At 43.3% G+C, this 27,116-nt stretch overlaps 1 protein-coding gene across 1 annotated transcript in view; it reads left to right on the forward strand.

Annotated features, from left to right (window-relative positions):
* PAPPA (pappalysin 1) overlaps positions 1-27,116 on the forward strand; it is a 244,964-nt gene that overhangs the window by 72,667 nt on the left and 145,181 nt on the right. The window contains exons 6-7 of the mRNA XM_045469597.1: positions 186-307; positions 7,820-8,318. Coding sequence (XP_045325553.1) covers positions 186-307; positions 7,820-8,318 — 621 coding nt within the window. The remainder of the gene's footprint in view (positions 1-185; positions 308-7,819; positions 8,319-27,116) is intronic.

The following is a 27,116-nucleotide window of genomic DNA, read 5'->3' on the forward strand; positions in this document are numbered from 1 at the left end:
ATAGGCCTAAATAAGATCTTTGCTGAACACTGGGGAGGAATTTCACTTATGCTCGTATTCTGGAATCTTTGGCGAGGATAAGGAGGATAGGGTAATGTGGAATTGTTGTGTCTTCTGCCCTGGATCAGGAGCTCATTCAACCGTTCCTAAGTCAGTGCATTTCCCTTCTTTCCTTGGCCTCCTAGAGAATTGGGATCAGCATGTGAACTTTGTCTGGAAGGGAGAATCCTGGTGCAGTATGCCATTAATGCCTCCTCCCCGATGCCCTGTGGCCCATCAGGACACTGGAGTCCTCGGGAAGCAGAAGGTAAGGCCACCTGGAAGCTCATTTACAGGTTAGGGGTACAAAGAACAACTCTTTACATACTATCTCATTTGATCTTTATGGAATCTTCAAGGCCAAGTTTTTAAATTTTATTTTATTATTTATTTATTTATTTTTATAATTTTATTCTTTTATTAATTTTATTTTTAAATTTTTGTTTTTGTCTTTTCCCCCAAGTGTTATTGAGACATTATTGACATCTGACATCACATTGTACAAAGTGATGATTTGATACATGTATCATTGTGAAGTAATTACCACAGTAAGGTTAGTTTACACATCCATCATCTCATACTTTTTTGTTTTTTGTGGTGAGAACATATAAGATCTACTCTCTAGGCAATTTTCAAGTGTATGACACAGTATTACTAACTAGAGTCCCCATGTTGTATATTAAAACTCCAGAATTTATCCATCGTACAACTAGAAGTTTGCACCCTTCGGCCAAGATCAAGGCCAATACTCATGCGTCGATTCAACACATAGTCTTTGAACTCTTCACTGTGCTAGGTATGACATCCCACTTTAAATTTGAGGAAACCAAGGTGCTGAGATATTGAACAAGTGCCTGAGGCCACACACCTGATAAAGACACAGCTTGTATGTGTGTTTATACACGCCTCCTGACCCCGACAGCCTGTTGGTTCAAGATCACCTTAGAATCAGCACACATACCTGGGTGGGGGGGGGCGGGGGTTGGTCAAGGTTTCAGTAGTCTTTATCTTCTTTGGTTGTTTCTGAGAATCCCCAGGGCATCCACATATACACCACAGCTATCCCTCTCAATGTTTTCTGCCATGTACCCTCCTTTTTGGGATCCATTTATCAGCAAGACACTTGAGGGAAGCACCTCGTGATTGCCACTGTTGTGGGCTCTCCCCATGACCAGACCCTCCCCGTCTGGGGGTCTCCCAGACCTCCCTAGGGCTAACAGTCTCTGTGCTGTCTTCTAGTCCTGCACACTGCCAGATCTACTAGGTTTTCTACAGAAATTAAGAGAGTGCCTTTTACCCAATTCTTTGTTCCATGGTCACTTGGCTTTGCAGCAGCCACTTGGAACTTAACAGAATCTCATGGAAAGTTGCGTACTCAGTTTCCTTTTGCAATGTCCCCTTCTTTAGGGCTCAGATCTAGTGTCTGAAGCCAGGCTGGCAGAGACCCCATGTTCTCCCTTACCCTCAGAGACTCCCGCTTAGAACTCTGTGCCCCCCGCCCTCCCCCGCCCCCGACCGCCCGGTCCCTCTTGCTTCTGTGCAGGGCAGCTCATGTCCATGGTCCCTGGGTGGGGACCACAGTCCATCAGAGGGAGCAGAATCTGATTCCTCACTGAGGTTCAGTGAGAACTCCCCTCTTTTCCTTTATATTTTTAGAAAGGAGGTTGGAAAGAAAAAGCCAGAGAATAAAGCAAGGGAGAGGGATCAGAGAGGAAAGTGAAGGAGAAAAATGACAGCACTGTACTTTGTTATCTTCTAAAGTAGCTTAAAATAAAAATGAGAGCTGAACTTGGGAACTCTAAACAAATCCATCTGGAATGTAAAGCAAGAGGGATGTCTGGGAGAAGCCCTCAGTTCAGCCTCACAGAATCACGGGCTGTCAGACTTGGAAGGGGTGGCTAGGTCATCCAGCCCCAGTTCCCACCCAGTGCAGGAATCCCCCTCCTGCCCTCCCTTGCTGAGGCTCTCCTAGCACCAACTCATACATTCCTTGGCCTTCCATTCGTTAGAAAGTTCTTCCTGAAATCCACAGTCGTGACTTTTCCATGCCAGCAGAACCCACTTTGGGTTTTCCTGGAAGAAAATGCATGTCTCTTCCAGCTGACAACACATTGTGTGCGCACAGAATGAACAAGTCTCACCTGTGACCACTGTAGGAACTGTGTGCCTGGCACTGTGCTGGGTGTATGGGGCAAGGCGGAGCTGGCCATCTAACAGGGGTGCTGGATGGTAACCATCCGGTGCAGTGAGGCCCATGCTGATTGAAGCACAGAGTTCTGGGGGGAGCAGTGAGAAGCTGGCCTCATGTAGAACTGAGACTAAGGCCACCCAGGAAATGTCACCACACCAGTGAGCAAGGCACATTTGACAACATGAAAGAAACTGTGTATGTTTAGAACAGTGGTTTTTTGAGTCTGATCTGGAGGATTATGGCATTCCTAGAGACTTTATAGGGTATCCTCAAATACCAAAATTATCTTCATAATGATGCTATGATACTGATTACCATTTCCACTCCCAGTCTCTCGTGAGAATGGAGCTTTCCTGTCCTGCATGGAATGCGATGTTATTACTGCTCCAATAGCTAATAGAGCACATGTGTATGTGTTCTTGTGTTCTAAATTTTCTCAGTTTTCATTGATAGTATGACAACTACTAGTAGATGTAACCCTCATAAACAGAAGGTCTTCAGTAATGCTCTGAGAGATTAAGAGGGTTTGGAGCATGAAGAGTAAGGTGTGGAGTCGGGGAAGGTTGGACTGAGTGTTCTATAATGACTGGATAATGATGGGTTTTTACTGAGGGCAGCAAGGAGGCACCACGTGCCTTGGCAGGAGTCTGTTGCATGGTGAGATGTACATGTTGTCAAGATTGCGTGGGTTGCTCTATGGTGAGGAGCCTGAGGAGTGTGCTGGGGGAAAGGGAGCAGTGGCTGTTGCAGGAATCTGGAATAGGGATGGTGGTGGCCAGGGTGTGGTCCATGGCAGTGAGAAATGGAGAGAAGTCAATGGAATTGAGAGATATTTAGGAGGTATAATCAGCAAAACTCTCCACTGAGACTTCTCTGGCTAAAACCATCTTGGTTTGTTCTACCAGTTGCATGAATGAAATAATTTTCAGACATCTCCCCACACCTCCATCCAACCCAACTGTCAATTGGTAAAGTCTGTTCCTGGTTTGCTGTTGACCTTCTTAAAGCACGATATGTAGAGCAGAGTTCAACTGGAAGTGCTGAGCCCCCTCGTTCCCTGAGCTGACTCAGGCATGCAAGGAAACCCAGCAGCCTTGGGTTTTCCTTCAGAATATGTAAATTTAGTGCATGCAGGCCAGGAAAAGACACTGTTCTTTTTTTAGAGCATCCTATTACAGGCTGTGTGATCCTTTTGGCTCAGACCCTTTTAATATCCTTGAAGAAATAAACTTTTCCATGAGCCAAACTCTGCAATTTATTTCTCAACTCATTTTCATCCTATTTATCTTTGCATGTTTAAGTTTTTAGACTTCCCAAACTAACATAAAACTCTCAAATCCGTGAGCAATGCCAGACAGATCTTTGGGTTGGGGGGATAAAGAGGACTGGACCTTGGTCGGAGCCCCAACATTAATGTGCTCTGTGCCCTTGAATGAGTCACTTAGCTTCTCTGAAGATAGCATCTCATGCACAGAATAAATGTTCTCTCTAGCTCTAATATTCCACAGAGCTGTAACTTCTTTAACTCCACATTAATAAAATAGAATATTTATCATTTAACAAATATTTATTGCACGTCTGTGGTGTTCCATTAACTCTGTTCCATGAACCTCAGGTAAATACAGTCACAGAAATTCTTGCCTTTGGCCACAGAAGGTGATTGGACTCAGAAGAAACCCTGTTTTCCTGTATCTTGAGCAAAAACTGTATTTCAGAGTTGAGTGTTTCTTGAGGTGTTTAATACCATGGACACTTGTCACCCAGGACTGAGATAGTTAGGCCTCATCAACTCACATCTCTGGTAAGATCACATGTCCAAGCATGTAACACCTCGCAAATGTTGGGGTTTTCCGTGAGAGTGGCACTAGCTGTTTTCATTTTTTCTTATCTGTGTGAGTCCTTTCCCCCATTTTTATGCCCATAATATTTCAGGTGTGCTGAAGTATTCATCTGGAAAAACTTGGCACTAAGTTTTTATAACTATATTTGTGTCAACAGCTGCAGGGTATATACACAAAGATATATAATAGATGTCTGTGTGGATCTTCATAAATGTACATTTAAATCAGCATAAGTATATATAAATAAATTTCACACATATGTAGCCTCATTTCTAGTGCACAGCTTGTACCAACATGTACCTTTTCGTGTAATCACCGTATATACAAAAGGGTAGGTATTAATAATGAGGTAACAGTACTTTCATGCTTTTCTTTCTTCCCCCTTCCTTCTTACTTTTTTCCTCCTTCCTTCCTTCCCTTCTCCTCCCTTCCCCCTTTTCTCTGCCCTTTTCCCTGCCTCACAGTCACTCCCAGTCAACTTTCTAGCCTTGTTCATTTTTTCCCTCTTAGGCACTTTGGGTTGGTCCTCCTCTCTTTTTAGGGTCCCTTGTCCAAGCCACAGGTGTGATTGTCTGTGTTAGTACAATCATTTCTCACCTGGTTTCACTAGACTAGAAGCTCCATGGGGGCAGAGGCCATGTGTATAGAAACCTGTTTTCCCAGGGACTAGCCTAGCACTGGGCCCAGACCAGGCAGTCAGTAATTATTCTTTGGACGGACAGATGGATGGATGGATGGATGGATGGATGGATGGATGGATGGAGGATGGATGGACAGGTGGACAGATAGATGGACAAATACATAGATGGATAGATAGTATCTGTGACTCTAAAAAGTGGTTTTGCTAAAAGGTAATTTTCACTTGTTTGCTTAAAATTTTTCACTAGCCCCTCCATCCTTCTCAGTATAAAGTGCAGTTTCCTTAAAGTGCCATACAAGACTCTCCAGAATCTGGGTTATGTTTAGCTTGCTGGCCTCACCACTTGCTACTCTCCCTTGCACTCACAACCATAGTCATCTTTGTTCCTGTTCACTCTCAGCTGTTCTCTTTGCTTAGACTACCTCTTCCTCCCAAGCTTTTCCCCGTTCCTTCCTCCTTATGTTTCATAACAGAGCTAATCTATTTGTGACATCTAATAAGTATACCATCCCATTTTGAGTTTTACAGCACCCCTGTGAGGTAGGTATCATCAGAGTAGGGGACACAATGAGCTTATAGTTCAGCCCAGCTTCCATTGCTTCAAAGTTTGGCATGCTGCCTGGAAGAACAGTATCACATAATATTCTGCTCCCCATCAGGGAGTGACTTAACCATCTGAGTCTCAGTTCCCTCTTCTGGAAAATGAGTTTCTTAAGACCTGTGCCATAGACTTATTGCAAAAATGAGGCATGTAACATGTTCGGCGTGGCACCGAACTCAGGATGGTCAGTTCGTGGAGCCTGGCATGGTTCAAGGGGTTGCTGCATTGTTGATGGCTGGACTCTGTAACCCTGAGGCTCTTTTTGGCATGTAAAAGTTTGTCTCTGATGACAGTACAAGCACAAGCTTTGCTAAGATCTCCATTCCTCTTTACCTACTTGACTGTAAGGTCCAGGCTCACCTTACTGTCCTTTGAAACGCATTTGGTCCCTCTGTTGATTAACAAGAAATCAGGGAGAAGGCAGGGGACAGACACATTTGTCATCTTTGCTCTGTTGTGGCTCCCATCACTGATAGCCATTTTCTCCAAGGAAGGAGAAAGATTGTTGCATCCTTTTCCAGTTCCAAGAGAAAGCGCGAGGAGGAGGTGGAATGTTCACCTGGCACTCACCATAACGCAATGGGCTTCTGCATTCCACAAAGCGCTCGCTGCTTTTTTAACTCCATATTAGCAAGATAGAAGATTCTTCATTTAGCAAATATTTATTGAATATCCACTATCATCACTGTCTACGGACCAGGTACTATATTAAATAAAGGCTACCTGTCATTGAGTGAAACAGAGATATGAGAGACAAAAATGATAACTGTCTTACAGGATCTTGGTGACAAACAGATGAATACATTAATGGCTAGGGAATGTGCTCCATATACATTAAAATGTTGCCCTCAGGAAAGCTCAGTGAATAAATTATAATGTATGTGCCAACAACTCATAAAGCTAAGACAATCAGGGACTCCATCAGGTTGGAGAGTCGACACGAAGAAAAGCTTCAGCCTCGCTAGGGAGTCTTATTTGTGCCTTTGACTTAAATCACTGGTCACTTCTAGCCAGCATTTGCTGAAATGGATGAACCTTGCCTAGGAATGGTGGAGTAGTTATATCCATTTATTCCTGCTCTGATGTGTTATATCTAAAAAGTCTTTTGAATTCTTCTCAACCGCCCCCCCCCCCCGCCCACTTTCTTTTCTTTTTCTCTTCTCCATCTCCACTTGATGTCTTCTCTCTTCTCCCTTGGCTGGGCAGAGGCATGGAGATTGGAGGCATTTTTATAGTCTTCACTGGAATAGCTTTTCTACCCAAAATGGTTTTCTAGTTTTCACATTGCAATTCCTATGATGCTGTAACACTACCACAAAGCCATTTCCAGCAAAGATTGCCTTTTCCCTTTTGATTTAGAAATACCCAGCATCCCACTTGCCACCAAAAGATGGAAAAAAAATGTGGCTAATAGGACAACTTGAGATCCTGCGTCCTACCCTCACCAGTGATCTGTATCTCTTGTTAGATTCCCTTAAACAAATTAGAGCCGATCATTACAGAGTCCTGATTACTTTTCTCAGCAGTGCAAAGGAGAGCTCTCTGAGGGTCTAGGACTACATGATCTCATCAGAGAAAAATTCAGAAGTCACTGCAGGCTGAGATCAGTGGGGATGAGACATTGTCTCCCTGGGGAAAGAGTAGAAGAATCCCTCCTTCCTTCTCCCCCCTCCCCTGCCTCACCCAACCCTCCCCTTTCCTGAGTCAGACTGGACAGAGCTCTGAGAAGCTCAGTGGTATGGAATGACCTCATGTGGTAAAGAGGAGGAGGAGAGATAAGATGGCTCCAGGGCTGCCTTCCAGTTCTGTCATTCATGGTTCTACACAGTTTCCCTCCCAGAATCCTCAATCCAATGGGAGGAACTATCTGCACTCATCTCTTCTTTGCTGGAGGTTTCTGGTTCTTCTGTCATTTGAAGCAGGTTGTACTGAAAGCAGTACTATAAGGATTCTAGTTTATTTTTGTGGCCTCTGCATGCAGTAGGGAGAATAAAGAGTATGAACTTCAAGATGAGACAAAACTGGGTTCCAATGCTGACTGACCTTCACATCAAGCTGTGAGACTTTGATCAGTCCACTCCACATTTCTGAGCCTTAGTTGCCTCACCTCTGAGATGAGTCTTTGCAAGAAATAAGCAAGTTCAGGCGATGTTTAGCAAATGTGTGTTAAGCAAATGTGTGTCCCTTCCTTCTTTCCATCTGGGGCAGCAAAGCCTGCAAGTAGGGAATGAAGAAAGAAAGTTTGGGCATTGACTCAATAGTAAGACACTTACTTGAATGTAGTTGTGAGCAAATGTTTTGTGATTTATCCAAGATCTGTATTGCAAGGGTGGAGATGGGCTGGATGCTGTGCATACAACTGATTCACCAAAACACTGAGAATCTGCCCTCTCTTTTCACCTCTGTCTGAGCTCTAGTCAGACCAGTCTCTCCTACTGTGTACAGGAAGCTCCAAGGACCAGACTGAAGGGCTTTCAGGAACTCATACCCTCATCTCTTCTCCATAGGTCATCCAGATGTTGAACAGCCCTGTAAGTCCAGTGTCCGCACCTGGAGCCCAAATTCAGCTGTCAACCCACACACAGTCCCTCCAGCCTGCCCTGAGCCACAGGGCTGCTACCTTGAACTGGAATTTCGCTACCCTTTGGTCCCTGAGTCTTTAACCATATGGGTAACCTTTGTCTCCACTGACTGGGACTCTAGTGGGGCTGTCAATGACATCAAACTATTGACTGTCAGTGGGAAGAACATCTCCCTGGGCCCTCAGAACGTCTTCTGCGATGTCCCATTGACCATCAAACTCCGGGATGTGGGTGAGGAGGTGTACGGCATCCAGATCTACACGTTGGATGAGCACCTGGAGATTGATGCGGCCATGTTGACCTCCATTGCTGACAGCCCGCTCTGCCTAGAGTGTAAGCCCCTGCAGTACAAGGTGGTCCGGGACCCTCCTCTCCAGGTGGATGTGGCCTCCCTTCTACACCTCAATAGAAGATTCATGGACACGTAAGTGCACTCTCTGGATAAGGAGGTGGTCTTGTGGGTGGGCAAATGTAAGGAGTGTCAGAAAGGCCTGTCTTGGAAAAACATTCATCACAGACAGATTCACTTCTAGGGATTCATAACCTGGCAGTGGGTGTGGAACGGTCTTAATAAGGCAGAGTTGATATGGTGAGAATGGCAAAGCACAAGTAACCAGGAGGCCTGGAATTTGGGGAGAGCTCTAACATAACTCTAAGATTCCCAGACCTCTCTTGGTTTTCCGAACAATTAAATGAAGGAGGCTGTATAAGATTAGCAATGAGTAAGTCAGGTATTACTCATGAAATTGGAAGAATGGAAGTTTGCTAATGATTTCCTTTTTATATTTAATTGAAGATTCATGCATTTGGATTGCTTTTTCAGTGAATGAGAAGGGCGTGAAGTTAAGTAGCAGGTTGCCTGGGAATTGAGCATGGTTCTGTGTATTTGCATGGGGATGTTCTTGGAAGGTGACATCACCTGCCACAGTCCTTGTTTTGTTTCCTTTTCCAAAGTGGAAGAGAGGTTCAAACCCATTTGATCCTTAAGAGCCCTTGCAGCTCTAGGTCTCCAAGATCCTTTTGGGATGCTCACGGCTTTTATGCAAGATAGTGCTCATCCTTAATATTCATTTCTCAAGCTACCTTTTCCTCCAACATCGTCAGGTTTTATGTTTTCTGAGAGGCCACCTTACAGTGACCTCATTAGTGCTTTGCCTGTGTGCCAGACAATGGGCTGAGATCTTTGCATCTTCTACTCATTTATTTCTTCCTCTCCACAAACCAGCCCAGTTACCCTTCTTGTTTTACAAAGAAAGGTGCAACAGATTCAAGACGTGAAGTCACTTGTCCAAGGTCACATAGTTAGAAAGTGGTAAGATCAGGTTCTGTCCTGATTCCTAAGCCAGTGCCTTCGACCAGTGTTCGCTTAAAGATGTGATTCCAACTTCTGCTTTAATCCAACAAATGATTTTCACCACCTAACTTGGGTACCGAGAAATCTACGAAGTTAATCACCACACTTTTGTTGAATATCTGCTGTAAGTGCAAAGGACATTGGTAGGGAACACTTTGAGTACTGGAAAGAGCAATAGCTCGGAAGTCAGATGCCTTGGTTTAGCCCCAGCCGGTCCACTTACTAATTTTAGATTAGCCCGTCAGTCTCTTTGAGCCTCACTTCCCCCTTCTGTGCGATGACAGTGCTCATGTCAGTGGTTTCTATGGGCCTTTTTTGTGGCACTTTCTTTGGTTCTAAGACGATAGAAGACACAATCTCTGCTCTGTCTACTTGAAAATATTTACTGAGCCAATCATTAATAGAAACCAAGTTCTGGAGGAAACTTTTAATCTTTTTAAGAGACAGAACCACTTTCAAATACTTTTCCAGCACTCCCTTTTACATACCAGCAATTAACGTGCACATCACAAGCAGACCCTTGCCCATTCATTGACTCAGAGATGAAGAAAGAACATCTGTTCAGGAACTCAGAGGCAGCACTTGGTTTGTGTTTGAGAATGCACTTAAAATTTAAAGGATCATCTTGCCTTGAAAATATTCCATAACTCTGTCTCTTTCATCTTCTTGCTTGTCTAGAGTGGTAAAATTCTATAAATATGCATCCACTTAAAATTTCTTTATAAAACAATGGAGAGAATAGATGCCTTACACCCTCAGTTTAAATCCAGCTTTTTTTTTTTTTTTTTTTTTTTTTTTTTTGCCTGGAGTTGTGTGCCTGTGAGAGCTGACTTGAGCTGATAAATGTGGAATGGTGGAAATCCAACTGAAGAAGTGAGAGTCCCCTGAGTTCCATTCCCAGATAGTCATTGATTTGCTCTAGGATCTTAGGCTAATCACTTACCCTTTCTGGGGCTTCAGAAGCCTTAATTTACAAGGAGGAAGACCTACTTGGCTGGGGGTTCTCAAAGTCAAGTGCACGTTATGGAAACTTGGGGCACTTTAAAATCACTTGTGTTTCACCAGCATCCCCTCTCCACCCCCACCTCCCACCCTCCACCAATGCCCCAGGCATTTATTTAATTGGTAAGGAGGATAAAGCCTGGCCATCAAGTCTTTTAAAGTATTACCAGATGATTATAATGTGCAGTCACATTTAAGAACCACTGCACTAAAGCAGGTTCTCCTGCCCCAGACCAGGAGCAACAACAACACCTGAGAACTTAGGACGAGTCCTTAGATCTCAGCCTAGACAACTTGATCAGAAACTTGCCTACAGGGTCTTCCCAAATTACTCTAAGACTGGCTACATTTATTTTATTTTATTTATTTTTTTAATGTTTTTAATTTATTTTTGAAAGAGAGAGGCAGGGTGCAAGCTGGGGAGGGGCAGAGAGAAAGGGAGACATAGAATCTGAAGCAGGCTTCAGGCTCTGAGATGTCAGCATAGAACCTGACGTAGGGCTCAAACTCATGAGCTGTGAGATTGTGACCTGAGCCAAAGTCAGATGCTTAACTGACTGAGCCACCCAGGTGCCCCGTGGTTACATACAGTTTAATAGCTACTGCTCAAAGTGATCTATAAGGCTCTGGGATTTCCAAGGTTTCGTTCCCAATACTCACTCAATTTATGAATATGTATTGAGAACATTCTGTGAGCCAGAGCGTTCACTGGGATCTGGGTATGTCAGGAATGACCCGGCGCCTTTCCTATAGACACTCACACTTCAGTGCTGAAGACCTTAACTACATGATGAAAAATGAACAGTCTTGTACCACTTTACTTCCAGAACCACCACTAGTCGGACCCACACTTTTATGTGCCATTTGTTCTTTCATTCACCAGCAAATCTTTCTTAGGCTATGTTTCAGACACATGGCTAGACTGAGGCCTACATTGACTTCCTCTATGTCTTTCTTGCATCCCATTGAATTTATTGGAGACCTAGACTGGACTACACTACATTCCTGACCTGAATGTTCTCTGAGACTCTAAAACAAGTAAAACATCATTCCAAGTCAACCTACCATTTCAACTCCTTTATCTTTTGGTAATTCGAGTTCTGAACTCCAACACAAATACCTCTTTGTGTGTGTGTGTGTGTGTGTGTGTGTGTGTGCACGCATGTGTGTGTGTGGTATGTTTTGCTGCTTTCACATTTTTTCCATATCAAATAAACTGGCTCTTCTACAAGTTCTATATAAAGACTGTTTTGGAGAAAAAGAGGAGAGAGAGGAAAAAAATGCTTTCTTTTCCTTTCCTGACTCAACCCATTACATGATTCCCTTTGACCTTTGTCTTCATTTTTTTCTCTCAGCAAAAATATTTATTCTTTCTGTTATCTGTACTAGAGATAGTTTCCCAAGGTATGACATTGATGAAGGGAGAGGCTTCTGTGCTTACCCAATGGGCATTTCTAGGAGACTGATTACTTTTGGCCAGAATGAAGAAGAAATGTGGACTGTCTCCCTTACATGAAAACCCCTCTATTGGATGAGAAGTGACACTGATGGAGGGAAAGGGGACCAGCATTGACTCTGCTACTAACTCACCATATGTTATTAAGACATGTTGTATCACGTCTCTCGGCTTCAGTTTCCCCCTTTGTAAAATGAAGGGCCAACACATTAAACTCTTGGCTGTGGGTAGACGTTGTTCTTAGGTGACAGGTGATTCATTCACTTTTTTGTAGTAAAAGGGACTTAGCAGAGACAATGAGAATCAGTACCCAGAGGGGTCCTCACTGAGTCCCTAGGATACCCTACTGAAATGTGTAGTGTGCAGACAATAATAATGGTGATGATAAAAATAACAACAACAATGGCAACCATTTGCTGGATATTCTCTCTGCTTTAAGTGCTTTACAAATATGTATGAGGAGGTAAAGCTCAGAGAAAAAGCTGAAGCTCTGAAAAGTGATTTATCCAATGTAATACAGCTGGTAATGGCAGAGTCAGGTTTAAAACCCACTTCTAATTCCAAATAATACCTTGTCAACCACAACACCACACCATCTCAGGTAATAATGCAAAGGCAGAATTCTGGAGCTCAGACATGCATCCAAGCTGGCTGAAGTTTGAGATACAGCAAGTGGAAGGCAGACTACAACTCACGGGCCACTTGACCTCAGTCAGTTACTGTGACCCACTCTTGGGGTCCAGAAGCACAAGTCACATGGCCAATTTCTTTAGGCACCTATCTGAGAAGAAAGAGCAGGGGAGCTTCTCTTTCTCAACTTGACTGCCAAGTGTTCCTGCACTGGCCACCATGCTCCTTGGGTCTCCATGGAGTCTTTAGATTTCTCTAAGTAAAGACTGGATAAAACTAAGCTAACTTACTTGCTTACTTTCTTTCCTTCCTTCTTCTTCTTCCTTTTTTTTTTTTTTTTTTTTTTTTTTTTTTTGGCTTAGAGAAAGTGAGGTATAAAGCAAACCATAAACAATGAATGGACAGGCATGGAGTCTGAGCTCAGGATGGTCACACTGTGGGAAGAGAGTTAGGGAAGCAGTGTCACTGCAGTATATAATGCCCTAAAGGCAGAAACAGAGACAAAGAGTCAGCGGCTTCTAACCCAAACTTGGAAGAATTGAGGTGCAATTAAGGAAAATAAACCTCCTGAGGACTGGAATTTTTGCCTGTGTGTCTGCTAGTGCATTCTAAGTGCCTAGAACGATTCCTGGCACAAAGGAGATAGTGAATATTGTTGAATGGCTCTTGAATGAAGAATGGGAAAGAGTTTGGCGGTTGAAGAGAAATGGAGAAGCTGTAATTTACTAAGTACCTACTATGTGTCAAGAATTTACTGAATGTGTTACTTAAGTAATCTCATTTGATTGAATCTATACAGCAGCCCCACAAAGTAGGTGCTCTTATCCCAGATTATGGATGAGGACCTGAGGTCAGTCTTTACACAGCTATCCAGCCACCTACCTGGGGTTGTATGTAAATCTATCAACTCCAAAGCTAAGTGCTCTTAGTCATTCATTCTCTGGTTGAACATATATGTTTGTACCCCTCGCTTAGGACTTTTGATTTACAACTAGAAATATTCTTAGAAGTCACCTTTCCCAATTGGCTTATGTGTGTATCCCAGTTAATTATTCCATTGATTCTTCTCTCTCGTTCAGACCTGTTAACCTGCCAACACAATATCTGTCTGTTTTGCCTCACCTTCTTGCCATTCTCAATATAATTCTTGGGGAAAACAAACATAAGGAAAGGAGATATTTACATGATCTGGGTGGAGTTTCTTGTGAATATGAGTCCAAATTTTACAAATTGGCTCCCACATCTCTTCCTCTGGACTCTATGTGCTCAAAACCCCATCAATCCACTCAAAAACTGTGGTTTATCTATCAGTCCCTTCACTCAGCAAATATTTTTTGATTTCCACCATGAATCCATCTATTTTCTAAGCACTAGGGATGTAGTGGTGAACAGAGCAGAAAAGATCCTTGTTCTCATTAATTCCTATGATGTATCTGGGAGACACAAACCAGAAATAATTGCATAATATCGCAGTTGGGTAGCATTTAGTGATTTTAGAGAAGTGGTAAGGGAAGGCCTCTGATGGGGTGATATTTGAACAGAGACCAAAAGTGTCTCCTGTTTGGAACATAGGTGTTGTATAACAGGATCTTTGGTCCTTGATCACTGTTTGGCTTGCCTTATATTTAACTGTGCTTGTGTTTTTGTTTCTTTTTTTTTCCTTTTTCTCTCACTTGGTTCAGATTCTTAAGTACAAAATTTAACATGCTAGTGTGTGACAGCATCAGAGCTTCATGAATGGTTATTGAATGATGAAGAACGAGTCAGCAGTAACACAAAGTGGAACCTCTGGAAAGATGCCTCTTGCCTAAAGATCTTAGCCATAACATTGACATGTGATGCCATATTAATCCTCAGAGGATTGAGGAAGTTTAGACCAAATCAGGGTCAACTGAAGACACAGGTGGCTCTCTCATGCTGTTTTTATGGCTCTCAAGCTGACTCACCACCTCATTGTTTTTTTAGTCCCATTTCTTTTCCTGGCTCTTTCTGTATGTCCCCGACTCATCCATTCTTTGTTCTTGTATGTGTTCATTTGTTAATTCATTCATCGACCAAATCACGCAAATCAGATATAATCATGTTCAGTAATATTTGTTGTTTAGCAAGTATTTACTAAGTGTCTGTGCTATGCCATATACTGTGCTAGAACTAGGAATAGAGCCCTGATTCCTGACCTCATGAGCACATTGTTTATTTTAATGTTTATTTATTTATTTTTGAGAGAGAGAGAGAGAGAGAGAGAGAGAAAGTGAGCAGGAAAGGGGCAGAGAGAGGGAGAGAATCCCAAGCTGGCTCTACACTCTCAGCGCAGAGCCTGACATGGGTCTCAATCTCATAAACTGTGGGATCATGACCTGAGCCAAAATTAAGAATTAGGCACTTAGCTGACTGAGCCACACAGGTGCCCCATGAGCACACAGTTTGAAGGAGCTGAACAGGCAATGATTCAGGTGTTTTTCCTGCAGCATGGAAAGCACTCTAGTGTGAAGAGCCTAGGGAGGCTGTGGGAAAACATAGGAAGGGTATCTACCCCAGCTTGAGGTAGTTAAGGAAGGTTTCTCAGAAGAGGTGATGTCTAAGCTGAGACCTTGAAGATGATAAAGAATTGATCATTTAAGAGGTTTGTCCTAGTATGGATGCTTGAAACCAGTTGGGTACTTAGCAAACATTGATAAAAGAATGGATGGATGGATGGATGGATGGATGGCTGGCTGGATGGCTGGATGGATGGATGGATGAATTAACCAACATGCTATACTATATACTTCATCATAGACCAAAAGTGGACTTTTCTGGTGGGGGGGGGGGATGTAGTAATCTGGGCTATCTATCCACTTTGGTTCTAAAATCTATTTTATTTCTTTTAAGTACTATACAGTACTCCATAGTGGGAGTGTGCTATTTCACATACTCTGGTGGGAGGTTATTTCACCATACCCCTAATGCTGAGCATTTATATTATTTCACACATTTTTCCTATTACAAACAAATGCTGCAGTCAGTACTCTTACTGTACTTACAGTACTCTGTATTGTACTCTTACAGAACTCTTACAGGAACCTCCTTGTAGGCACATGTGAACATTTCTCTAGAGTTGATATTGAGAGATGGAATTGCTGGGTCATAAGCTGTAGGTCGTTTTCATTTTAATGGGTACATTCTGTGGCATTCTGAGAGGGTGAACTAGCTCACATCCCACCAGCAGCGTGTGGCAGGACCTGCTGTCCCACACTGTCACTGCTACTTGACAAAATGGAAGTTTTTTGTCTTGGCCCATTTGATGGATGAAAACGTGGTTTCTCATTGATGTTTTTGCGATTGAGCATCTTGAGGGAGCCTCGTTTCAAGTATTTACTGGGTATCTACACTTTCTCTTCTGTGATTTGTCTATTAATGTCTTTAATTTATGTCTGGTGGTTAATCTGTTCATATTTCAGTTTTCCCGTCTGCTAAACTGGGATTTTAATGCCAGTGCCCCTGCTTAATCAGCAATGTTATTAGAATCTAGGATGAAACAGGTAGTCAAGAGAGAACTAGCATTTATGAAGAAGTTATTCTTAGTGTAATCACTTGTATGTTGACATATTTTTCGATTTAGTATGCTTCCTGGATGGGAACCATGTCACATTCTGAAGATACAGTAGACTAGAAAAACCAACCCAATCTCTGCCCCCAGCGGAGCCTAAATTTAGATGGTGTTAACGACCATCACATATGCAGGTAGCATCTACTACAGGTAGCGCTAACATCATACCGTAACTACCATGTGGTGAATAGTTCAAATATGCTCAATATTTTTATAAGTCTACCAATGAGGTATAGGTGTTGGTATGCCTTATTTTTAAATGAGGACGCTGAGACTCAAAGAGATAAAGGCATTTATTTATGTAAGATCTCATCATTAATAGATGCTAGAGTCCAGTTTTACATCTCCTTGCCTGATCCCAGGGCATTCCTGCAAATTACTGAGCATAATCATTGCTGTGACAGGCAGCATATAAGGTGCCATCTTGATGGATGGAGAGAAAAGGTATTTGAACTAGCTTTTCTTGTTTCCAAGGAGCAACAGAATAAATACACCAAAGCGAACAAATATTTTCCTTTGTGTTTTGAACATGTAAGTAGATGAGGAGGAGGAGACTTGATGAAGTGCATTTCCAGTAGCATGTTGCTGAAATGTCTGCTCCAGGTCGGACCTCTTCCTGAGTGGGTGCTTCTCTGTGCTGCCTACCTGACATGGTCTTACCTGCATTCTGATGTCCTGCCTGCCAGGACTGATGAGAAGCATCAGGAGTAAGAGCTATTTCTTCAAGCCCAGAACAAATACCTCTGCTCCTAGCCCAGGCTAGCAGATTATATAGTCAGCACAATTGTACTCTATTTCTAGAAGTTGGGCATCATCTACCTATGACTCCCTCATGTCAGTCTTAGGCCAAGTACCTCTCAGAATGAAATATGGGTTCTGAGAACATTAAGGTAAGCAAAAGGGTTTAGCAAAATCAACAGATCTCCAGGGCCAGCAGCAGCCATAGAAGTGCTTACTGTCTCCAAGTACCTTCATGATTTTGAAAGTGTGAAGGGTCCCTGTTTGGTGCTAACACATGACTTATCTAAATTTCAATGGGTCTGTCTGATGCACTACTGAATTTTAAAGTGTGTTGTTACGGTGTTTTCTCTACAGATGTTAAATAAGATCCGCAGAGGTTAAATGATGGACAGAAGGCTCTACTAATAAATTCTTTCCTTCCTTCCTTCCTTCCTTCCTTCCTTCCTTCCTTCCTTCCTTCCTTCCTCCCTCCCTCCCTCCCTCCCTCCCTCCCTTCCTTCCTTCCTTCCTTGTGTCCTTCCCTGTGTCCTTCCTTCCTTGTGTCCTTCTGTCCGTCAGTCAGTCAGTCCATAATAAGTACCTATTATAGGTCAGTCTCCATGTAGGCTGGGCTAAATAATAGCCCAAGTAAAAATATAATTACAAGCTGAAGATTATTATTTTGAGAGGTCATAAGAGAGTACAATTCCTCCTTAAATTAAGAGAGGGGGGGATATACAGAAACATAACTGTAGAGGTTAGCAGGGGCAAACATTATGGAGTTTGGATTTATTTGTTTGGATTTATTTATTTATTTGTGTTTTTATAAAATTCCTCTGGGTACCGTATGAAGAAAGAATTAAGGGAAAATAAGAAAGTCCATCCAGGAGTTATTACTAAAGTCTGAACCAGAAATTATGATTATTTGCCTAGAAGAGTAGATGGATTGGAGGTATGTTTTAAAGGTAGAATCAACCATATTTGGTGATATATTGGATGCAAAGGTTTTAAGGAGTTACCCAATTACTTTCAAGTTTCAGGTATGAGTATTTGGAATGAGGGAAATGTTATTTCTGGAAATAAAATAATATGTTTTTTAAATTTTATTTATTTAAATTCAAGTTAGTTAACATACAGCGTAGTATTGGTTTCAGGAGTAGAAAACAGTGATTCATCACTTACATATGACACCCAGTGCTCATCCCAACAAGTGCCCTCCTCAATGCCCATCACCCATTTAGCTCATTCCCCCACCCACCACCCCTCCAACAACCCTCTGTTTGTTCTCTGTATTTAAGAGTCTCTTATGGTTTGCCTCCCTCTCTGTTTTTATCTTATTTTACCTTCCTTTCTCCTATGTTCATCTGTTGTGTTTCATAAATTCCACATATGAAGGAAATCATATGATGTCTGTCTTTCTCTGCCTGACTTATTTTGCTTAGCATAATATATTCTAGTTCCATCCACGTTGTTGCAAATGGCAAGAGTTCATTCTTGCCAAGTAATATTCCATTGTATGTATGTATGTAGATATATATATTCCACATCTTCTTTATCAGAGAAATATAAATCAAAAGAATAGATTTTAATTTAGTATGTTATTAGAGGGTGGGGTAGGGCAGGAGGCCCTTTGGAAAACAATGAGTTAGTGAAATCAGGTTGTAATGAGTGTCTTGATATCACTTACTTCTTTGTTCTCTCGCTGTTTGCCCTTAGGGTAGGTAGGATGGACTGGACTTTAGTTGTGCTTCTCCAATTCCTGATTTTTAAGCAAACAAATACATGAATAGGAAAGAAAAGGAAAATAACAGCCATCAGAGTAATTACAGATGTGGAAAGAATGGAGGAATTTATCTCACACTGGACGTTGGCAGGAAGAGTGGACAGAATCCATTCAGTCTGTGCTCAGATATGATGAGAATCCTTCAGGCAGGTCTTAGTGGGTTTATGTTGTGTCTGTGCAAACAGGAACCTCAGACATTATTTTAGAGAGTCTGAATTCAAAATTAAGAGACCTGATTCCCGGACCAGCACATGGCTGATTTGCTGTGTGACTCTGACCAGATCCTTTCAGTGGTTTGAGTCTCAGCTGTTTCCCCTGGAAAAAGCGGGTGATGTCCATGCAGTCTCATGAGGGGTGTCCTAAAAAAAACAATGAGATAATGGTCTTGCAAGAACACAATGCAATCTTGGGGAACCATAAAGATTTAAATGTTCATGATTCTTTCTATTGTTTGGTTTTCATTAGGCTTGTTCTTGGCCAGGGTCAGTCTGGAGAGTATGTGTGAAAGGCAAAAACAGACATGCACAGACACATACATGAATCAATTTCCCATGAAACTCTCATCAGAGTTGCTAAGGTTCATTGTCGGATTAGAAGATGGGAAAGAAAAATTGCACTTAATCTCTGTAACAAAGCTAAAGAAAAAAAGAAGAAGGAGGAGGAGGAGGAGGAGGAGGAGGAGGGGGAGGAGAAGGAGGAGGAGGAGGAGGAGGAGGAGGAGGAGGAGGAGGAGGAGGAGGAAAAAACAAAACAAAACAAAACACCAAAGTGCTGACCCTTGAATCAGGAGACCAGGATTCCAGTATCGATTTCCTAAAACTTGCTCTGACCCTGATCCATGACTCCCCATCTAGGGACCACAGTCTCCCTTCTGTAAAATGAAGACATAGGTATATAACTTCAGAGGACATTTCTAGCTCTGACAGTCTGTTTGGACCCTCCTTGAAGTCTCATCTGCACTGAGTGCATCTAATGCTGTAAGGGGGGGACGGGGCAGGTTGCATGGCCCGTTAGCCACAGGTCTGGACTGTGAGCTCAGAGACTGGCCGGTTCTATAGAAAGCCTTCTAGATGTGCTGGGGCTCTCAGAACTCCTTGTTAACATCCTGTCTCTCTCTTAGAGCCTACCAAGCTCTTTCCTTGGGACTGTTTCAGAATGTATCAGTGTGGTTCTCCTGGTCAGTGGCATTTTGTCTAGACAGTGAGACCCTAGAGGTGGGGACTAGTAGTACTTGCCACATTAGCCTAAGCTTTTGGTGCCAGGCCAGGCACCAAGTAGATGGCCAATAAATGTAGGTAAATAAATGCATGTAGGCATGCATGCATGAAGAAACCCTGTGACATAACAATAAAGCCAGAAATTCGTGATGATGCAGATGATATATGGTATGAGGCCTCTCTTTTAATTTCCAAGATGGATTAGTCACCAGAGAATCAGAAAGACCAAAGAGAATCTTATAGCATGGTCCCTTCTCTTGGGGCTTCAGTTTCCTCATCCTTAAAGTAAAGGTATTGGGCCAGATGATGTAAGTAAGTCTTCCTTTCATTCAACAGGTGTTTATTCAGCACTGCCTTTATAACAGGCCATGTCCTAGGCAGTGGGGATAAATAAACCAGTCAATAAGGGAGTCCTAGCCCTCTAGAAACTTCATCTAATTAGTAGAAGAAGTGGACAGATAAACAAGGGCAACAAAATAGTGAGGAAGGTGTTATGATAAAAGAAGCATGTAGGTAGGAGCTCCCCACTTGGCTTAAAGGCTAAGTGAGAAGCTCTGGGAGAAGGGTAGGACCTAAGCCAAGGCCAGGGTATTTAGTCAGGGATGGGAGTTAACACTACTTTCTCCTGGCAGAATGGGGTGAGGGGGGGGAGGAATTTAAGGAAGACCAGATGAGCAAAGAGGTCAGAGAGGTTGAGAGAAGCCAGTAATGATGATTCTAGAGTACTGTACTGGAGGGGCTGGGCTTCATCCTGAGGGTAGGTAGTAAGGAGCCACAAAGTGTTAGGTAAGAGGATCCTGATCAGATTTAGTTTCAGGATAGTTCTTTGGTGATGAGTGGCTTTCTGGTAAATGTAGGGGTGGGGACACAGATTGGACACAGTCAGGTAAGTAAGGCACTGTTCGTTGTCAGAACTGAAGCAGGAGATGAGGTGGGGGTGGTGAGAACTGGACACACTGAGCTAAGGGGATGGACGTACTTGGCAGAGGGAGGAGGCAGGCGTGTGGGTTATGGCAGACACCTAGGGTACTGGCATCACGGAAACAGAACGCGGAGGTAGAGGCATATGTAGGTCGGGACGAGAGGCAGAACAGTTTGAAAGTGCCTTCCGGTTGCCAGCTATGAATCAGTGGCGGGCACACAGCTAGAGTTCACTTTGAACCGTAAAATTTCTTCCCTGTGTAGAGACTCAGGAGCAAGTGAGGTGAGCTTGTGCATGTGCACATGCACGTGTGTGTGTGTGTGTGTGTGTGTGTGTGTGTGCATGCATGTGAACGCACGAGTGTGTGTGCACGTGTGCATGCACGTAGGAGTGTGTGCATGTGTGTGTGGTGAGATGGGCAGACAGGACCTGTGAGCCCACCTGTTTTCATCATCCACTGATTCTCAAAATGTAGTCCAGTGTTCTGCAAAGGACCCCCGGGGGGTCAGGGGGTTAATCTTCCGTAGCACTAATGCCTATAACGTTACAAGGCATGGGCTTTGTTTTCTGCCCAGGATTAATCATTCACTCATGGGCTTTAATACAAGCCAGAGGCCACCTCCCTGTGCCTCATGCAAAGCAGTGCCCCGCCTTCCATGCTAACGCGGGCTCTCACATTCTTGTTGTCAGAGTGGGAAGTAGGGTTTTTTGCCCCAGCTTCAACGTACTATGGACTGAAACATTTGGAAACTTCCATCCAAGGATGTTAGTCAAAAATACCAGAACAGTTGAACTCTGCCATTAATTTTCTGTATGACTTGGGGCGATTCATTCCCCTTCTCTGGACTCTCATATCCGTCCCACGATTAGAAACTTGGAATAAGTAGTATCTGAAGGCATGCAGCTCTGTTTCTACATTTTTGTGTTTCCTTCCTGAGCTCCACTCCTTGTCTACAGCTCTGTCTCCAGATTTTTAAGCAGAGAGCATTCTCAAGTGCTCACGCCCCCTCCCATCTAGGAATTAGACCCAAAAGCTCTCAGACCTGGAAGGAGCATTGAAGCACTGACACTTGACCACTGAGAGAATTAAGGCCAGAGAGAGGAGGTCACTTGTTCAGAGGCACACAGCCCTGTGATGGCAGTACAGGGAATCGAGCCAAGGGCTCCTGACTCCCAGTCCAGGTGGTCCTTCCCGCACACAACAGAGTGCTGGAGTTTGGCCAAACCGTGGGGCTCAAATTTGAGCCAGGCTCTCTGTGATCACAGAGAAGTCTCCGATGATGCTCGGAGTGAAGTCATAGAGAGCCGACATCGGTCACGTCATGGCAGCTGGCGCTGGTGAGGGGGGTGGTATAGGAAATGAGAGAACACATTTGGCCAAGCGCAGGGTCCACGTGACCCTCCAGGCGCCCTCATTTCAAAACAAACTCAACCTTTTAGGTTCAAGTTCTCCCTCTTGTCAGAAACGTGACTTCCTGCTTCTAAGACGCAAGGCTTACAAAAGGGCTTAGAAGGCTTCGTGGACATCAAATAGCTCTTACAAAATAGCGTTTTGATGAGTTAAGTGTAAATGAATCAGAAACATAAGGATTACATTTTCCCCAAGTGCACATGGGTTTCAAAATTTGAGGGGAAATGTAGTCTGCTGACTGCACGCCGGCTTTCACCGAACCCAAAGCATTCATGGGGTGGGCGGGCTGGGGGGAGAGAAGAAAGAGAAGCCCAGCCCCCAAAGGGTTTTAGATGTGGTGCCAGATTCGAAAATGCTGCTGGGCTTGCCCTCTGCCAGTAATAAAATTGCTGGCCACCCAGAGAGGCCACAGGGAGGAGAAAGGACATTGCTTTCCCTACTGGCCCCTGGTCCTCAACAACTGTGTTCAGTTAGTGCCCCTCAATCACCAGCTGTCACTGGGTCCCTCCGCTCGACTCCCTGGCCCCTACTTGGCCTCGATTTTCACACTGTGCCGCATGCCTTGTTTACCTCCAACCGTAGCTGGTGTTTTGGCTCCCAGAGGCCTAGGCGACCGGTCAACTTGTCACAATCCCCAGCTCTGTAATCAAGAGACCTGTCCATCACCAGCAGGGGTGTTTGGGGAAGCCGTCACACATCGCCTTTGGTTGCATTCAGGAAAAACAAGAGTCCCTTGTAGATCTTTCCTCTCCCCTTTCTTTAATGCTATCCAGGTGTGGTGTTTTCCCCAAACTGGCGAATGTCTTCCCTTCCGATCTGTGCCTGACACAGACAGCCAGCTAAATCTCAGCACTGCCGTTACCTTATCCCAGAATTTGAAGCTCTGAATCTTTTATAATTTCCACATTGTCCCTCCATTCTTTCCCTTGTATTTTATGTCATTGCACCAAGAAAAGTAGAAAATCATTTCAATTGGTGGTAAAAGATGATTAAAACAAAATAACAAAGGCCTTGGCTGAAAACTGTTAGTTTTATTAAATTTGCTACTGTGTTTTAAATTGGTACCAGGGCAGATCTTTAGACAATTCTATCAAAGGCTGCTGGAATTAATCTGTTGCATATATACATTTGCTCCTTCCTGAGCTGTGGACAGAGTGGGGGCAGCGTAGCAAGCATGAGAAGAATGAGCTTTGTGTTACCTGTGTGAGGGGGACAGACCGGAACCCCACTGGGAGGGATCGGGAAGCCCAGTGGACCGCAGACCCCTGCCATCACATTCTCATTAGTTTCATCCAGACTATGGTTTGGAGCTCATACTGGTCGCCAGGAGGAATAAGTGATGGATATTGTCTTGGTAACAAGGCAAAAGTCAGAAGTCTCCCTAAGCCTTTTGCATCCTTCCAGCCACTATTTGGTTCCCCTCTGTATTGGTGGCTCTTCGAACTCTACCTTAGATTATACCCATCCTGTACTTGATTTATCTTTCCTTTGGGCCTTTGAACTCTTTGAAACCAATGATGGTATCTTCATCTTTGGGATGAGTCCTACCAGAAACTCCATACATGCTTTGTTTTCTTTTTTTCTCCTGCCCTCCCTTCCTTCCTTCCCCTCTCTCTCTTTTTTCCTTCCTTCTTCCTTCCTTCCTCCCTCCTTCCCTTCCTCCCTCCCCCCTCTGTCTCTTCCTTCATTCTTCCCTTCCTTCCTTCCTTCCTTCCTTCCTTCCTCCCCCCCTCCCTCCCTCCCTCCCTCACTCCTTCCCTCCCTCCCTCCCTCCCTCTTCCTTCTTTCCTTCCTTTCCTTCCTTCCTCTCTCTCCTTCCTCCCTCCCTCCCTGTCTCTGTCTCTCTCTCCTTTCTTCTTCGTTCCTTCCTTCCTTCCCTCCATAGCAGAAGAAAAGTGAGGTCCAGAGAGGAAAACTGATTCATCCAAAATCACAACCAGAGTTAATGGAAGAACTATGGTCATTTTTCCTGACATGCAGGTTGGGGGAATCCACAGTGATGCCAGACTCTGCCCTTCGAGCTGTTTTTTCCCCAAGGATATGTGGTGTTCTCCATCCCAAATCCTTAATGACCACCCTCTCCTGGTATAAAATAAGACCAAAGTGGCACTCAGCCTAGAACAAAAGTAAAATGTTCTCTTAGGAATTCAGGGTGATATCCAGACAACATTGGAATTAAAGAATATGTTGTTATGTGGCACAAAACTGAGTGTATATAACTTTAATGTATGCATGTTAAGAAAGAAACTCTTTAGAGAGGACTACACACAGCTCCAGAGGTATTTAGTGAGGAAAAATATTTTGTTGTAAGTTTCATTTCTCTTTAAACAAAATAGGACATGGCACCTAGCGTGGGGCCAAAACTTGATAGGTACTCATCCGCTCCTGCATCATTCTTTCCATGGGGGATATTTGGTCTCCCTACCAACCACATAACCCTTTACACCTTTTCCCTTAAATCAGTTATCTACACTGCTATCAAAATGGTCTTCCATGAAACAAATACCATTTTTTTATTATATGTAATTTACTGTCAAATTGGTTTCCATACAACACCCAGTGCTCATCCCAACAGGTGCCCTCCTCAATGCCCATCACCCACTTTCCCCTCCCTCCCACCCCCCATCAACCCTCAGTTTGTTCTCAGCATTTAAGAATCTCTTATGGTTTGCCCCCTTCCCTCTCTGTAACTTTTTTCCCCCCTTCCCCTCCCCTCTGGTCTTCTGTTAAGTTTCTCAGGATCCATATATGAGTGAAAACATATGGTGTCTGTCTTTCTCTGCCTGACTTATTTCACTTAGCATAACACTCTCCAGTTCCATCCATGTTGCTACAAAAGGCCATATTTCATTCTTTCTCATTGCCAAGTAGTATTCCATTGTATGTATAAACCACATCTTCTTTATCCATTCGTCAGTTGATGGACATTTAGTCTCTTTCCACAATTTGGCTATGGTTGAAAGTGCTGCTATAAACATTTGGGTACAAGTGCCCCTATGCATCAGTACTCCTGTATCCCTTGGGTAAATTCCTAGCAGTGCTATTGGTGGGTCATAGGGTAGATACTATTTTTAATTTTGGGGGGAACCTCCACACTGTTTTCCAGAGCAGCTGCACCAGTTTGCATTCCCACCAACAGTGCAAGAGGGTTCCTGGAAACAAATATGATTATATCATTTGCCTAGAAGGCCATTGTTCTCCTTTTCCTGACCTGGTTCCTCCTTCCCTTTCTCCAGTCAAGCCAGTAAACCTCCCTTGGGAAGTCTTCTCAGGCTGTCTCCTCTTCAGCCTGGGTCAGATGTCACTCTGTGCTCCCACAGCCCCTACACTTTTTAGGCTGTGTCAAAGCCGTCCATTGACTTTTTTCCCCCCAAAGCTTATGAGCATCCTAAAGGCAGGGCCCTAGTTTATTGACCTTTGAATCCCAGACCCACAAGAAGCTGGGAGTACTCAGTGAATGCTCTTTGCACAAATAAATGGATGAATAAATGAAATGATATAAATACAGCAAGACCTTGGATTGCGAGTAACTTGTTCTGCAAGTGTTCTTCAAGACGAGCAAACATTTCTAATAAATGTTAACTTGATAAATGAGCGATGTCTTGCAATATGAGTAGTATGTGACACCAAACATCACATAATCAGAACTGAGCCAATGGTTCCTGAAGTTTGCTTTGATATAAAAGTGCTTTGGATTGCAAACATGTTTCCAGGACAAAATATGCTCACAAAAGCCAAGGTTTTACTGTATATTTATCCAGAATTTGAAAAGGTGGTCAAAGCCATAAATGTAATTATCTAGTGTAGAGCTCACTAGCTCGATTTAGTTCTCCTATACCCCTTTTTTGTAAACAGCAAAGATGAATCAGTGAAGATAGATTTGGATCTTACATTCACGGAACATATTATGTGTGCACATTTATATGTACAAAGATACGGGAAGGGATGCTGACCAGAATGTTCTTGGTAGCCTGCCTCAGGGTGGTGATGGAATTTGAGAAGATTTGCCTTGGTTTTTAATTCTTTCTTATAGAGCTCTAATTTGTTAAAAGAAACGTGAGTGTTCTTTATGGTTAGGAAAAAATAAAGCAATTATGATAATATGCTGTCACTTCTCAATTAAGAAAAAAAGGTCAGCTCTTACCCTAAAGATATGTTAGAACTGAAGCTAGTTTCCTCTACAAGTCTACAGAGGAAATAAAATGTAATCCAGTCTGCATTGCAGCTTCCTAGAAGGCTTTAGGACTATGAAGAGGAGTTTGTCTTATCTTCAGAGAGTTTCAGTCTTCTGTACATGGATTGGGTATTAATGTCTTGCTTACTACCATGAGCTTATCTCAGGAGTCCACTCAATGTCATGGAAAGGTCAGAAGTTCTAGAGTCAAACAGCATGGTTTAAATTCTGCTTTACAATTGTTATCTCCCTGACCTGGGGCAGGTCACTACATTACGCTGGGCCTCAACTGAACGATGCAAATAAATGCCTTCTACCTTTCAAGTTTATATTAGGAATAGGATGAAGAAATTTGGTGAAGGAGCTAATCTAAAGGTGTTTCTAATACAAAGCATCCATCTGGACATTCTAGATGAAAATGTAACCGATACAAGTATCATCCTTTAGTATGCGTGACTGAAAAGCAGGAAAGCAGGAAAATGTGTGGCCAAGGCAAGAGATAAGATGAAATTGAGAATTAGACAGGTGAGCCCCAACACTGATGTTTTACCACCATGATTGGGATAAGGGACAATCATCAGTTTTGGCAACTGAGTGGGTTGAGTATTCTTGCTTATCATAGCAGAAGAGATTGGGCCCTGCAGCTCTTCAAGGTGAGGAATTGTAGCTAAGGCCTTCAGGACACAGTGGTGACCCCTGAAAGTCTACATGCATGGTGAAAAGGTGTACTAGGCGAAACTATATATGCATATGGCCTAAACCTCACAAAGATTGAGGTTTGAATTTATACTGCACACCGTTGTCTGGAAATGCCTGACCTGGGAAACTACTGAGGAAGGAAAAAAAAAAGAGGGAGAGGAAGAGAGAGAAGGGCAAAGGTTCTGGGTTAGTGATGTTCCAGGGGTACATAGAAGTGAACTTGAAATCATTCTAGGAGGATATAGACTTGACACAGGAGACATGT

This window comes from Leopardus geoffroyi, chromosome D4, assembly GCF_018350155.1.
Source record: "Leopardus geoffroyi isolate Oge1 chromosome D4, O.geoffroyi_Oge1_pat1.0, whole genome shotgun sequence".
Lineage (NCBI taxonomy): Eukaryota > Metazoa > Chordata > Mammalia > Carnivora > Felidae > Leopardus > Leopardus geoffroyi.